The sequence below is a fragment of the Electrophorus electricus genome, chromosome 7 (genome assembly GCF_041902795.1).
Source record: "Electrophorus electricus isolate QZ-2024a chromosome 7, ASM4190279v1, whole genome shotgun sequence".
Lineage (NCBI taxonomy): Eukaryota > Metazoa > Chordata > Actinopteri > Gymnotiformes > Gymnotidae > Electrophorus > Electrophorus electricus.
In genome coordinates, this window is record NC_137503.1 from 8,292,906 (window position 1) to 8,308,246 (window position 15,341).

Below are 15,341 nucleotides of genomic sequence, written 5' to 3' on the forward strand. Positions count from 1 at the left end.
TTAAAGAATTACAAAGAGCACAATACAGACAGATGGGTTATGACAAACAACAGTAGTATGGTCAAAATGTATAAACACATAAACAAATAAAATATTCTGGAATCTATGAAACTCCTTACTCACCCTATAGGCTTCAGAGTTCCCCTACTGGAGTCATCCTTCAGCACACGAACATAATTAGGAATTAAATATTTTCAACCAGGACTTTAGCAAGATGACCTACAGATGGATAATCCTGGAACACACTGCAATACTGCACAATTTGCTTTCAATATGATGTCTCTAATTTATTAATTATAATTGGACTGGACTGGGGGGGAGACATCCTTTATGTTTCACATCTTAAATAAAAGCTATGTAGCATGTTTTGGAGCATGATGTGATGTTAGGGGCTTTTGAGTTATAGTTTGTGATTGTTTGCAGTCCACACCAGATGAAAGATTGATGTTCCAGATTTTCTCTGTATTTGTGATTGGCGGTCCTTACTGCCTTATTGAATGCATGCTTAGTGTATGGATAATGTATTTAGTGTATGGATCATGTATTTGTATGGATCATGGTCAAAGCTCCTGTAGGTCTCTTCATGTTGGCCCCTACCTGTCTGTCTGTGCAAAGCAAGGTAAATTCGATGGCATTATGGATAAATTTGCTGATGTATTTCAAGGAATCAGAAAATTCAGGTGAATGCACCAGGTGACTAGAGAGCTTCATAAGGATGAAACAATTCATGTAGGCAAGAATAAAATGTGCAGATATGTCACAAGAGTAATATATATCTGTTCCCCAAAGAAAGAAGCTCTGTATTGACTCTGTATGGACTGTTTTGTTAGTTTTAAGATATTTTGGGTTTAATTTATAAACCTGATATAATACCATGATGTTTGTTTTTTACTGTTTAAATCATAATATAACAAGTTAAATTTTCCAGGACTATCCCATAGCAATCTAAACAGGGATAACAGCCATTCGTATTTTTAGGTGCCATTAGTAAACTTTTACAAACCTCTTTTAAAGGACTTTTTTCTTAGATTTAGAAATCTGGTTAAATAAATGCATTCATAGTTCTTTTTTGGAATTAACAGAGAGCATATCTTACAAAAAAACATTTATAAATATTTGTGTAAAATAAATTATTGTTATATTATTGTTATTACACTTAAATTAAATGATTAGCTAAATAGAAAACATTTAGATAATATCCAAACAATATTAAAAGTAGCATTAAAAAGATTTTATATTATTATATTTATACTAAGGGATTTTTTTTTTTTTTTTTTTTTTTTTTTTGGTCTCAACTATTTATGAAGAGTAGAAGACTTGGAACATGCCAATAATGAAAGTTCCTTTTTAGGTATTTGTGATGAGTTAAGGCTTGATACATGAGTTACAAACTGCAAATCTTATTTGTTATTAGCAACGTTTTCCGATAGATGTCTCTTTTAGTACTCATACATTTTTGCAGTTTCCTTTTTAAAATAGAAACCCTACATGTTCTTTCACTTTTCAATCATGTTTTGCATTAATTAAAAATGATTTTGTTCTATACTAGCATTTTTTATTATTATGCTATTTGCCTTTGCCTTTCCTTCAGACATTATTAGCTTAAAATACAGTATACAAATAGGTTACATTTCCTTCACACCTGTGTCTAATGATACATTTGAATTTCAACAACTGCTTAACCTTGACTATGAAATAGTCACCTTAGTGCCAACATGTAAATGAGGCTACCCCGCAGATCAGAGCCTTAGAGCGACTAATGTGCCCCCCCCCCCCCACCCCAACTCTTTTAAATCTGTTTTTTCTTTTAACCACCACCAGAGGGCCCACCATATAAATGTTTAAACCCTGCCAACGCCTTTAATTCTTATTCTGAGTGAGCCTGAAAACACTTCCAGCACAACGATCACCAGATAAAACAGCATATTCTTTCTTTATTCACATTTGAATTTAGTGAAACTAGAGTACTGGATTTTAGAATGGAAACTAGAGAAATACACTCTATATTCTGGGTTAGGAGAAAGAAAGTAACAGAACAAAGTAACAAAGAAACAGGAGTAACAACAACAGTTTTACTTCTATTTTTTCTCATTAATTCTTAATGCACATGTGATGTGAATGCTGTTGTGTGTAATTTTAACGGATTCACACTGACACCGTTTTAGCGCGGTCTTTATTTATTTATTTGCTGCTTTAGCATCTTAGTGTAATGAGTACCTTTTGTACATCCAGGACATGGGACATTTAAATAAATCAAGACACTGTGACGTGAAACAAGTGAAGATATGGGAAAGAGGATCACAGATCCTTGATGAGAAGTTCAGAAATAGGGAAGACTTAGAAAGTGAGTGATCAATCAGTGCATGGCTATTGTAATACTCTAGGCCAGTGTGTGTCTGTGTGTCTAGATCACTCCTCTCTTCTTGATAATACTCTCCATGATTGTCTTCTCTGAGATATCTAGGCTGACCTTGTATTTGGCCAGAATCTTCAAAATGGGCCTCAGCTTTAACCACCACTGAGACTTGGGAATACGATGCCTATAGAGGAGAGGGGGTGATGCATTAGCACATCCGCACCGTATGACTGCTTGAAAGAGAAAATGCACACAAAGCCATGAAGAGGAAGAGGAGATGAGGGGAAAACATGTGGCAACATGATCACTTACTCAAAGTCAGAGTTTAGTTTGAGCTCAGCAAGAGACTGGAAGACCAAGGCTTTCTTCCTCATGCCCAGAACACAGGCAGAGTCTGGCGTGTTGGCAAAGATGCGACCTGCACAGGCACAGAGAGTCAAACACAGAGCAAACAGGTCGCAGTGAGAATACGCATCCAGAATGCCGATGGTAAGGGCTGTGAGGGAGCCAGTTTTCCCACCACTGAGCTGCCACTCACCGTGTCTGTAGCACTCCTTCAGTTTATCTGTCAGCCACAATATCGCTTTAGAACCCAATTTAGTCCCAAAGTTTCTGTCAAATGGTGATGGAGTCCCACCCTGAGGGGGAGAGAAAGCAAGAGTGTCAGAGGAGCCCACCAGGAGGGTCAATAAAGCAGCTGCAATTACAATAAAGCAGCACTAGAACCTGCTGCACGTGCCCCAGCACGTTTTTGCGACAGTCAAAGACTCCTTTGCCCTCCTCAGAGTACAAGTTGAATATGAAGTCTGTTGTGTAGTTGGGGTTACATTTTTCATTCCTGAGGAAAAAATGACTTCATGTTAGTTAGCATGATGCTCAAGGCAAAAACAAATCTTGTTGTCAAATATAACAAGACTTTCCCTCAATGAATCATTAAATGGAGTCAAAACAAATATGTGGATATGAGAGCTTAAGAGAATAAGAGAATGGTTGAGAATGGCCTCCAAGCTCATGTTGGAAGATATATCACAGGAGGTGTGTGTAGCACTTCACTTTCCCAGTCGAAGGTTAGTCCTTACATTGAGATGAGACTGTGTAGATATGAAATAAATAACAAGGCAAGACACATAAGCTGACCTGAGGACGAGGCCTCTTTTCACAGTGGTCTTCATCTTTTCCACCAAATGTTCAACATTTACCTTCAGGTTAAGTAATTAATCACCAATTAACCCACATTGTAACAATGTCAAATGAAGAAATATACTGTATCTGTCACCCGTGATGTCTTTAGATTTTGTTATAGTTTAACGGGTTCTACGTTTGTTCATTTGTGTATGCATATTTCTCTCCCCATCCATCCTTTTATACCTCCAGGTCATGGATACCAAAAGGTTCTTCATAAATATAAGCAGCATCAGCTCCTCCAGCAAGGCCTGCCATGGTTGCCAGATATCCGCAGTATCCCCCCATAGTCTCAATGATGAAAACTCTGCGCTTTGTCCCAGCTGCAGATTGCTTTATCCTGTCACATGTCTCACAAACACATACAAAGATGAGCTTAGGGATGTTAGCATCTGCATATGAGTCAGTGTGTCTGTGTAAATGTGCGTTAGTATTTCTCACTGTTGTAATGGTGTTAAGAGCAGTATCAGCTCCAATGCTAAAGTCAGATCCAGGAACATTGTTGGAAACGGTAGCTGGAATGACAACAATGGGAATACACAATTCCTCATACTTCTCTCTGGCAGTCACCAAATCCATACCTCCGACAAATGCCTAAGAAACAGAGAGCAGAGAGAAACTTCTCTTTTAGGAAATTTTGGGAGTCCAGATGACTTGATCATTACAACATTTCTCACCTCAAATCCTCCAATGACGACCAGAGCATGAATATTGAACTTAGCTACATTGAGACTGATGTCTTCGATCATACTTCTTGGCAATGTCCTACACACATACAGAGGGAGAAAAAGAGCTATTAGCAACTGACATAATGTTCACTATATTTCATAAGATGAGATATCAGGTTAATTTATATACAGCACTGTGAAGAACTCCAGTGTTGCTGCTTGTGTTTCCTTAAATGCATGGCTAAGGGGTTAACTGAGGGGTCCTTTCTTATTGTTGTACTATCGTACCTCTTAGTTCCCAGGTTAGAACCTCCCTCTCCAGTCCAGTTCCCAACAGCTGCCCATGAAATAGGCTCGATCTGAACATGGAAACAATGAAAAGGCCAAGTCAACTTGTGCAAATGACTAAACATTAGACGTACTTTGTGGACGTGTAATTACATGTCCGTGAGCGAGTCCCTCGAAGCCGTCGTGTATAACCAGCATATGATGTCCCTGTAGGATGCCAGTCCTGACTGCAGAACGGACAGCTGCATTCATACCTGCACACGGGGCGCCCACATTCATTATGCCAATATTTATATTACTCTGGAGCGAGGGCCGAGGATCAGATGGAGGAATAGACATGAGACAAGAGGGGTAAGGGGAAAGAGAACATCTATTATTTACCAAAAAACAATAAGCCAGACATTGCTGGGTAAAAGAGAAATAGGAACATAGGGAAATAATCAGCAGCTGCGAGGACTCACCTTCACCTCAGCGGGATTCACGTGAGCGAGCAGCTTATACGTGTTCCAGTTGCTCTCGAAGCTCCTGCCGGAAGACAGTCAGTACACAGCATGGACTCAACAGATTCAGCGAGAGGAAGGCATGGACACATGGGGATAGAGAACTCACTTTCCCCTGAGCTTTACAGCCTCTTCAAACCTGCCATCTGCCATGGCTTTGGTCACATCTTTAGTCTGACAGAGAATAGAGAAACATGTGTTGCCCACTAACATGAATACACCTTACAAAAATGCTCAGTGAAAGAATTTTAGACTTGAACATCCCTAACTAAAGCTAAAGAAAGCACATGTCAGAAAGGAACCTTTCAAAATTTTGCAGCTTTTCAAGAGCATGTGTTCAAAGGCTGCTTTCCAGAGCCACTGATTCTGATATGTTGGTTTTGCGAGGTGAAGACATACCACTTGTACGCACTCCATGAGGGGCAGTCGCACAGCCTGATTGCCCGACAAACTGACCACACACGCAGGTGTTTCAGGTGTGGCCTCCAGTAAGGCCATCACAGCCTCCACTCCCATCCTACTGCCCTGGAAATAGCAGCAACTTTATCACTAGTAAATGAGGTATTTTCAAAATTCACCAGAACATGGTGGAAATCTATAATATACCAGTATTCTGTCGAAGGCTGATGGTGTTCCTCCTCTCTGTACATGGCCCAGGATTGTAGCTCGAGTGTCAAAGCCAAGTTTCTTGGTGACAAGCTAAAAACAGCACAAAACACGAACACTGTTGGCCACCAGAGTAGAGACTTACAGTAATATTCTTATGTGGTGTTTTGACTGTGAAGTGTGAGGGGCCAAGGTGATTCTTACATTCTTGATCATGTCACATGTGATGGGTTTGCCAAAGCGATCTGTAGCTCCCTCAGCCACAATGATAACGTTAAGACGATAGCCCAGACTTCTTTGCTAAAAAAGGAATTGTAAATAAAAATGGGATATTTGAAAAATTATGATAATTGTGTATATTCTGATGATAACTTTGTGTGTGTGTGTGTGTGTGTGTGTGTGTGTACTTATTATATTTGTTACATCAGTGAGTCTCCTGCACAGATGATCTTCCCAGCCATCATCTGGAGGCATCTCAGGAATAAATACCCAGTCCGCCCCACTTGCCAGAGCTGTTACTAAGGCCAAATACCTACAACAAATGTGGCAGAAAAATGCTTATAGCAAAAACAGAAAGGATAATCAAACAAGAATGTAGGCAAACAGAAAAATAAACAGAATGAAAAAGTATTATGTTCCCTACCCACAATGCCTGCCCATCACCTCTAGAATAAAGGCTCTTTGATGACTATGGCAAGAGGAAGAGCAGTTAATCACTATTGTACTACTTATTCCACTAGTGGATAATCTACTGGACAATGTCTGATGTGGGCACACTGTAGACAGAAATATGAATTGTATGAATGTGTGGGGAGGGGGGCCTTTACCTCTGTGCTGTGGTTGTTATGGCATCCACCACCTCTATGATCCTATGCAAAGCTGAGTCTGTTCCGATTGTCATGTCAGTGCCACAGAAATCATTGTCTATAGAGCCAACCATCCCTACAATGTTCAGATGAGATGACTGCTTGGCTTCTTCTGCTGTGATCTTACCTGCAGAAATGTGGGGTCTAAAACTGTTACAATTGTCCACATTTTAGTATATCAGCAGTACAGACAAAAACCCACTAAAAAGGAAAACATTATTTGATATAGAAAGTAATATTTTCTAACAGTGGTTTAGTATATAAAAATGATGAATAATTATGAATGTTTTCTGGTTGTAACATATCAACTAATTTGCAACATATCAGATGACACCACAGTCCATCAGAGGTCTCTCTCACACACACACACACACACACACATTCACAAAGGGCCATCAGTCAACCTAACATGCACGCCTTGTGGGAGGAATGTGGGAGGAATCTAGAGCACCCGGAGGAACGCAGGTGGGCACGGGGAGAACATGCAAACTCAAACTCCACACAGACAGCAGCCACGCCAGGAGACAAAGTCAGGACACTGTAGCTGTGAGTCAGCAATGCCCTACATAATTCGTGTAGGTAAAGAGCAAGGATCCTCAGCCAGTCCCAATGTGTAGTGTGATACAGCAGCACAGAAGGCTGTGGCACCTGCTTTGACCAGGATCTGGAGCAGCTCACTCCACTCGGAACGGAACTGGTTGGCCCCCGTCAGACTGCCGTCTCCACCAATCACACACAGGTTAGTGATGCCCAGCTTCACCAGGTTACATGCTGCATTAGTACGACCCTCCTTAGTGCGGAAATCTTGACAGCGGGCAGTGCCAATCACTGTGCCACCCTGGGGGAAGCAAGAGGCGTACAAGAGGAGAGAAAAGACAATCTGGGATTATGGCAGCCCTTACACAGAAAAAGACTGGACAAACATAGTTCATAGGAAGCAGTGAATATGTTTGAACTATGTTGCACTAGATAGCTACTCTACATAACCTGCGGTCATTTAGAGATGCAACGGCAGTATGAATGACAGGGGCAATTGTCACGGAACGTCCCCCCAAGTCATGTGGTACGGCCTGCCGTGTGCAGGGGGAGGGTTCACAATTGTTTGTAGCCACACCCTCCGTGATGGCACACATCTGTACAGGGGTTGATGTTAAGTGTTTGTCTATTTAAACCCCCGCCTGCATATGCCTTATCGTTGGTCATTGTTACTGCTACTGTCATCATTAGCATTATTGTGTGTATAGCCATTGTTCGCGTGAACCATCGTTTATATGTTGTTGTTATTACTGTTTACACTGTTCGTTGTTATGTGTGAGTGCCATGAATGTCATTTGTTTTGTCAATAAATGTTTCACTATGTCGATGGATTCTGTGCATCCTGCTCCGTGCCCTCCAGTTAATAAAGAGTACTTAGAAAATACAGTACATGTAATCGGGCAATGGCTGTATATACTGCACACAAATTTCAGGGAGACAGCATTTAAATGCTGCTTCAGGTATCTTGAGCTCTGTGCATGCAATCCTCCATAGTCCACCAGCAGCAGACAACATGGTGGCAGACCACATAAACATGGTGTACTTTATATGCCGCCCCTCAGCATAGCCACAGCAGCGCTTGTCATCCACGAGAACTCACCAGACCACATGAGAGGTTCACATTCAGATTTGTCCAAAGTCCAATGTTTATTCATTATACTACCTTAACCAGCTTCCAGATACACAAAAGATATGAAGTGATGCAGTACTTGAAGCACTTAAACCAACACCATCAATTGTTCCAAGAAATGTTTATATATTTTAGTCTTTTTCTCCCTAGCCTGTGCAAGCCATGCTTCAGGTTTTGCCTGCTCTCCTTCTACCCTGCCTGAAGTAGATTTGAAGAATAGAGTCAAACGTTTGTTAGCCCGGCTTCAATAGGCTGCTATACTTCATGTAAAGAGCAGGCTTTCCTAATGATTGAAGTCTCTGTGTGTGTAAATAGCAAGTAAGCATAATGGAAGTAGCATGTAAGTTTATATTACTTCAGTAAAAACAATACAGTAGCAATGTGGTTACATTTACCTGACACTTTTATACAAGCAACTTACAACAATCACAACAGAATACAACTTGGGTAACCAAGGGTTCATGGCTCAGGGGCCCAACAAGGGTTCATGGCTCAGGGGCCCAACAGTGGCAGCAGTGGGGCTTGAACTGGCAACCTCCTGATTACAAGTCGAGTACCTTAACTTCTGAAGTGTGATGTTTGCTGCAGCCAAGCCCTGTGTAAATCATGCCAAACACCTTTTTTCCCCCCAGACTGTCCTAAACTAAAATATTTCCTGTATTCCAGAAAAAAAAAAAACATTTTTTACATCAATAAATTCCACAAAAACCACATGACATAACCTAGATGAAAACCTTTTGAAAACATGGCCTTTATTCCAGCCTGTTTTTTGTTTGGTTATAATAACTGCAAGAAGAGAGATGAGCTCACTACACCAGTAGGACTAATGAAACCAGACTGAGAGAATATAGGTGCAGCTCTTACCAGTTGCAGCATCATAGATACACTCTCCCATGTTGCTTGGCAGATGTGGTCACGTCCATCCACTAGACCCTGATATCCCTATACCCACGCACGCACGCAAGCACACACTGTGCATTTTATGAACACAGCATCTTACAACACCTTCCTGTAATAATACTGGTAATCTCACCTGTAAAAAAATGGCTTTTCTATCTTTCTTTTAATGACATATTCTCTGTATTGTTTAATATATGTATGTGTTTGAAATTGCTACACTTACTATGCTACAGACACAACTACAGCTATTTGCTGGTTTGTAGCATGTGTCTCTTACCTCATACACAACGTAGACTTTAGCACCAGTGTAGATGCCTACTCTCACTACAGCTCTAACGGCAGCATTCATACCTGTGCGAGCACACAGAAAAAAGAGCATACAGAGAGAGTACGAGATAATACACAGCACAGTACAACACTTGACTTCATGAGAATCTGTTAAGAATGTGGATACTTCCATATTATTCTTCACATTCTTTAGTGTGACTTGCATGTTTAGTGTGTTCACATTACAAAAACTCCATAATCCAGTATGCTTAAAGGAACTTGGATGTTGTATTCTGAAGACGCTTGAGCACTATAGGGTGCCTTGTTATACTATTTACATGATGCTTTTAGACAAAGCAACTTACAGTTAAGACTGAGTACACCTTGAGCAATTGAGGGTTAAGGGTCTTGCTCAGGGGCCCACTTAGCAGTGGTGGGGCTTGAACCAACAACCTTCAGATTACAAGGAGGAATTTAAAAAACCTACACTTATCACAGTCTTACTACAACATTTGACCAACATTGGCTAGGGGTAAGTCTTTTTAACTGGAGCTTGGATCCTGAATGGCTTGAGTCCCATGTCATGATATGTATATTTAAAAAAAAAAATTTTTTAAATGTCCTCACTGGTCCTCTGGGCGGTCTTTTTTTCCTTCAAGCTCGGGTGCTCTACCAGAGGCCTGGGACCATAAGAGTCCTGTGTAGCTGTTCTCAGGTCTGCACATTTCTGGACCAAGATCTTGGATGTTGTTCCTGTGATCTGTTGGAGCCATTCTCCCAGTTTAGGGCTTACAGCCCCTAGTGCTAAGATTACCAGGGGAAGCACAGTTGCCTTCATCCTCCACATATTTACTTCAGCCTTTGATATTTCTCAAGCTTCTTATATTCCCTTTTTCTGATGTTGCTACCACTCATGCCCCCGTGTTCCATTTTCCTGATGTTGCTATCTTCTGCTGTTTGTCGACCACTACTATGTCTGGTTGGTTAGCTATTACCATCTTGTCTGTCCGTATCTGAATGTCCCACAGGATCTTAGCATGGTCGTTTTCCACCACCTTTGGGGGTATATTCCACTTAGACTTGGGAACTTCCAGCCCATACTATATGCATGTACTCGAAGCCCATACACTATGGCAGCTACTTGGTTATGGCGTTCTATGTATGCCCTTCCTCCTAGCATTTTGCATCCCACTGTTATGTGCTGGACTGTCTCACAGGCATCTTTGCACAGCCTGCATCTTGGGTCCAGCCTGGTTAGGTAGATCCCAGCCTCTATTGATCTTGTATTCAGAGCTTCTCTGAAATAAATCTTGTACTGAAATTATACCAAATGGTAAGCAGAGGAACCTGCATCGGCCAAACATTTTGTTGAATGTGTTCAATCTCATACATTTTTCAGTGAGCTTTGTCATCCACTAACCCAATCTGGCACCCATCATGCTGAAAAAAAACATGCTCCAGATAACTTTGCTATGATGTTTTTAAATGTTGGTAGTGGATAGTGCAGACTCTTGATTACTGTTTACAAATTGTAAGGGTCTAGTTCGCTCTTGGAGCCTAGTCTGAAGTATACTCTTGGAGGGATTACAGTTATTTTGTCTCCTTTATTTGAATTTGAATTTGAGCCATTCAGTACAATTTCAATATCCACAAGTGTCTGTTCTCTGTCTGAAATTCATTTTTCATGTAATATTGGATCATTAAACTGCTTTTCACAACAGTGCTTTTGCTTCTCGCTACTATTGTTTTCATCTGGGCTTGTGCTGTTTCATGCAATCTAGCTATGTCGATAGTCTTGTAAGTGCTGCTCCTTGGTTTAGCACTTTTCACTCTTGACCAGTGAAGGCAAATACAATCTGATCATATACCATGTACTCACAATTAGCATACCCGCAGTCTTTGACTAGCAGTTTTAACTCAGTTATGAATTCTTTGAATGGGTCACTAGTTCCTTGCACCCTCACGTGAAATTTATAACATTTGAATATAGAGTTTGCTTTCTGCATCAAGTCATAGAATGTTTTTAGCTTCTCATTTCCATCCTTTGTGAGAAGCTAATGTATTGAAGTGTCGGTGAATGAAAAGTGGGCTGGTGGGGGATTCCTTTAGTTGTGGAAGTTTGCAAGAACTTGAAACTTAAAAAATCTAATATATATACCAAATTTTGCATCCATACACTTAAAACATCCACAGTTTTTTGCAAGCATTAAAATAGGGCCCTAGCCATATGACATGCTATTGGTATATTATTGTACTGCTAGTTCATTTAGTCCAACATTAATTCACTGAATTCCTCTAAACTTGTTACACAGTAATGAACTACATATTGCAATGTTCTAGTCATATTCCAGTCAAAGGTCCTTAGTCCATACAATCTAATCTAGTGTAGCACAAATAAACATACACAAACACCCACCAGTTAATCTAACCCACTTAATGCTTAAAGCCCATTAAAAGGGTAAGGAGGGCAGCTCAAGTGTCTGTTTAGGAGCAAGCAGCCCCCAATGACCAACTCTCGACTGCAACCTCAGCAAAGGTCATTCGGCTAAATATAACAGTCCCCAGACAGTCCCCGGGGGCGGGGGGGTGGGGGGTGGAGTGATGAGATAGATGTGAAGAGAGAGAAAGAGAGGAGTGAGAGTGGAGAAAAAGAGAGAATGGGGAAGGGGAGGGAGGGAGGGAGGAGGAGGAGGAAGAGGAGGAGGAGGGGGAGAGAGAGGTGGAGGAGAAGGGTTAGAGGGCAAAAAGATGCCGGGGAGGCTGGAGGATCTTCGGGGTTTCTGGGTTACCAGATGGTAGCAGATAAGTTCCTCTTGCTAACGGTTGGCTGAAAGGTCACAGTGAAAGTGTTCTGACCTCTTACATCCTTTTAGGGTTGGGAATCATGAGGCTCACCTTGCACAGCTTCACATGTGCTTTAGCATAGAACAAGTTTCTCATCATATTCATTAAATGCAATTTCATTGACACTCTTGAGGTATGGCAGGTCATATAACCTCCAAAGCTCAAAAAATATATATAATTTTTGCCATGTAATAGAGACATATAATTTATATTAAAGAAATTTTGCATAGATGTATATTAAAGACATTATTAGAGCTGAACATTTTTATAAATGGTCATGCATAAACATGTATGGATGAGGCCCAATAGATAGGCTCTAACAAATACCTAGCCCACAGAGAGGAAGACAGTATTTTTCCACCTCAGGATCCTTACACTGAGAAGCCTTGCTAAACACATCAAAAAGTTTTGCTCAGCAAATGTTCAGGTTTCCTTTAGCAATGCTCAGCCTATGAGAGGATCCATAAAGAACAGAGGCATTCCTCATTGCAACCGGATTGCATGTCAGTTACAATATAAAGTTGCAAAAACAACTAATCTCAGTACACAGCAGACTATAGAGGTCTTCCCTGCTAAACTAACAAGACTGTGCATTTAAATATGTATTATTTCTTTGGTGACTCGTACACAAAAGAAATTAGTTCCCTTGCCCAGCCAACGCTCGCTCTGCTTGGGCAACATGTCCACAGCACCCGCTGTTAGGTACCATATATGAGACCCACTCACCCTGTGAATCTCCCCCGGACGTGAGGACAGCGATGGCCTTCCCTACACCCATCTTGGTGGGGTCCTCTGGTGTTGCCTGCATTGTGATGGACTTGTCTGAAAGAGAAAAGGAAAGAAAAACTTTACGAAAGGGCCTGAACTTCTCTCTCACTTTCACTCTCTCTCTGCTCTCTCTTAGACCGATGGGGAAAGTAATTAATCTGGACATAGGAGACATTATATAACACCCCCCACCCCACCCCTGGCATGCAGTCACACTCACAAACCTGCTCCCTCTTCACCTACTCACAACACACAACAGACAATCTTTTCCGTATGATAACTTTAGCTGTGGGTGCAATATATGTTACTGTTGGTATTAATACAGTGTCACACAAACACACAAAGAAACACACACGCGCATTCAAAATAAATACACACACATTCAAACTAAACATACACATTTAAACTAAGCCAAGGAATATCTATGTGAGGTATTACCTACACATCTCTCTCTTTCTCTCTCTTTCACACACACACACACACACACACACACACTTTCCTCTATGTTGTGTGGCAAAGCTCTCTGAAGCACCCATTTGTAGAGTTTTCAGAAACATGTTTTTCTATCTTTCAGAGGATATACAGTAGATTTCAGTAGATATTTTTCATTACAGGAAGGACTTTGTATAGGCGATTATTAGCAAGGTATAGCTATTGTTTTATTATAGAAAAGCCTCCTCATTTCTTTTCTTTTTATGCAAGATATTACTGTAATACGACATTATGGTTTAGGGTTTCTAAAGTAAATTAGGGTTTCTAAAATAAAAATGTCCTACTCCTACTCTGCTGCAATAGCCTTCTAATGTAGTTTTGAGAGAAAGTGGATTAAACCTTTTGTAATCAACTATGTAGCTTCTTAACATACACACACACACACACACACACACACACACACACACACACACACATACATTGTTTCTCTCACTCTGTGGTACAGTGATGTTCCATCAAAGCTGACTAATTGGGTTAAGTCACCATGTCCAGACGGCAGTCCCTATGCAGCTTTACATCTCTCCAGTCCAGAGACAACACCAGGGTAGAGCAGCCTGGGCCCTTAGTCTGGATCTACCACCTCAAACATCACTAAAGGAGAGAGGCTTGATTTTGGAGTGGTGTAGCAAGTGCCTCCTCTTAGCTGTAATATGTTTTATGATTAAAAGCTACAACTAATCGTACTCTTGAGCTTAAAGAGGATAAAGGTGTCAAGATGAATCTTCCTAACAGTGTTTACACTACAAATATATACATTACAAAGGTACAATCTATGTACCAAAAATAGTTCTGTAATAAGATTTATGTCAGTCCCAATACGCAACAAGCTTGATGGAACAATGCCGGTCCTCATTCAAAGTCACATGCTGTCCACACTGTCTGATGTGTGTGCTGTGTCACACCAGTGAGGACTGTGTCATTTGGTCATCTGTTTGACTGTCTATATGCCAAAATATCCAGAAACCCAATACTGCACGCACGCACACACACACGCACGCACGCACGCACACACACACACACACACACTCACACACACACACACAAACACACACACTCATACCTATGTACCTAAATAGCCTACTGTTGTACACTTAATAATTAGGTCTAGTCACATACAGTGTATGCCTTCAAATAATGATTTTAAAAATGTAAATACATAAAAGCTATAACACAAAATCTGCTCTAGATGATAGGCATCAATATTGACACACTCAAAGTTCTTTGCTCAACAGTGTAAAAAAAAAGTAAAGTAACATTCTACTCAAAGTATCCTTAGCTGGTACAGACAGGTTAAAGGTAAAAAATACCCTCAACACACACACACACACACACACACACACACACACACAGACACACACACATACCGTGATTGGTATTGGCATGATAGCGAATCTTCCTGCAAGTGAAGTGCCAGATCAACACAGCCAGTCCAGTATAAGGAATCCAAGGGGCAACACGAAAGCCCAACTCCAGCACACTCACACACAACCCTAGGAAACACACACTCGCCTCACATGCAGACACAAGCACATCACAGAGGCATACACACTCCTCCCAAACACTTACACACCTGTCCCACACTGCCTCCATTACTCCCCCCGGAATGGGGTGGTGTGGTGGCCATAACCAGGACCTATCAGTATTATTAGAGCTGACCTCACATATTCTCTATCTCTCTCCCTCTCTCGCTCTCTCTCTCTATCCATGTTCCTTCTTTCTTGAAACGTCCCTCTTTATTTTTCCCACTGCCTCCTCTCCTGCTTCTTATTTTCATCTTATTTTCATCTTATTTATACTCTTGTTTACAACTTCACGGTCCACTATGTTACTTGGGAGAGTTGTTAGTGATCTCGTTTGAAGGGAAACCCGGAAATGGCGTATTAAAATATAGTATTTGCAAAAAAAAAGATCATTGATTTTGCAATATATTGCAAATTA

The 15,341-nt window shown here is 40.9% G+C and overlaps 1 protein-coding gene across 5 annotated transcripts; it reads right to left on the reverse strand.

The window, feature by feature from the left end:
- Positions 1-1,908: 1,908 nt before the first annotated feature.
- Positions 1,909-15,047, reverse strand: pfkmb (phosphofructokinase, muscle b). 5 transcript variants are annotated; one of them, XM_081717263.1, is made up of 22 exons: positions 14,974-15,047; positions 12,870-12,965; positions 9,310-9,383; positions 8,997-9,074; positions 7,115-7,304; positions 6,428-6,593; positions 6,244-6,288; positions 6,024-6,132; positions 5,805-5,900; positions 5,601-5,693; positions 5,394-5,519; positions 5,104-5,168; positions 4,956-5,019; positions 4,648-4,794; positions 4,495-4,565; positions 4,216-4,303; positions 3,725-4,132; positions 3,494-3,555; positions 3,083-3,194; positions 2,895-2,994; positions 2,669-2,774; positions 1,909-2,540 (listed from the first exon to the last, which is right to left on the reverse strand). In XM_081717263.1, the coding sequence occupies exons 2-22, from the start codon at positions 12,949-12,951 to the stop codon at positions 2,405-2,407; spliced, it is 2,418 nt and encodes an 805-aa protein (XP_081573389.1). In that variant the 5' UTR covers positions 12,952-12,965; positions 14,974-15,047; the 3' UTR covers positions 1,909-2,404. The 5 variants fall into 5 exon arrangements, with proteins under 5 accessions (XP_081573389.1, XP_081573388.1, XP_081573387.1 ...); XM_081717262.1 differs by lacking the exon at positions 14,974-15,047 and adding an exon at positions 14,768-14,967; XM_081717261.1 differs by lacking the exon at positions 14,974-15,047 and having other exon boundaries at positions 3,725-3,889; positions 3,980-4,132; positions 12,870-13,072.
- Between the last annotated feature and the right edge of the window lie 294 nt (positions 15,048-15,341).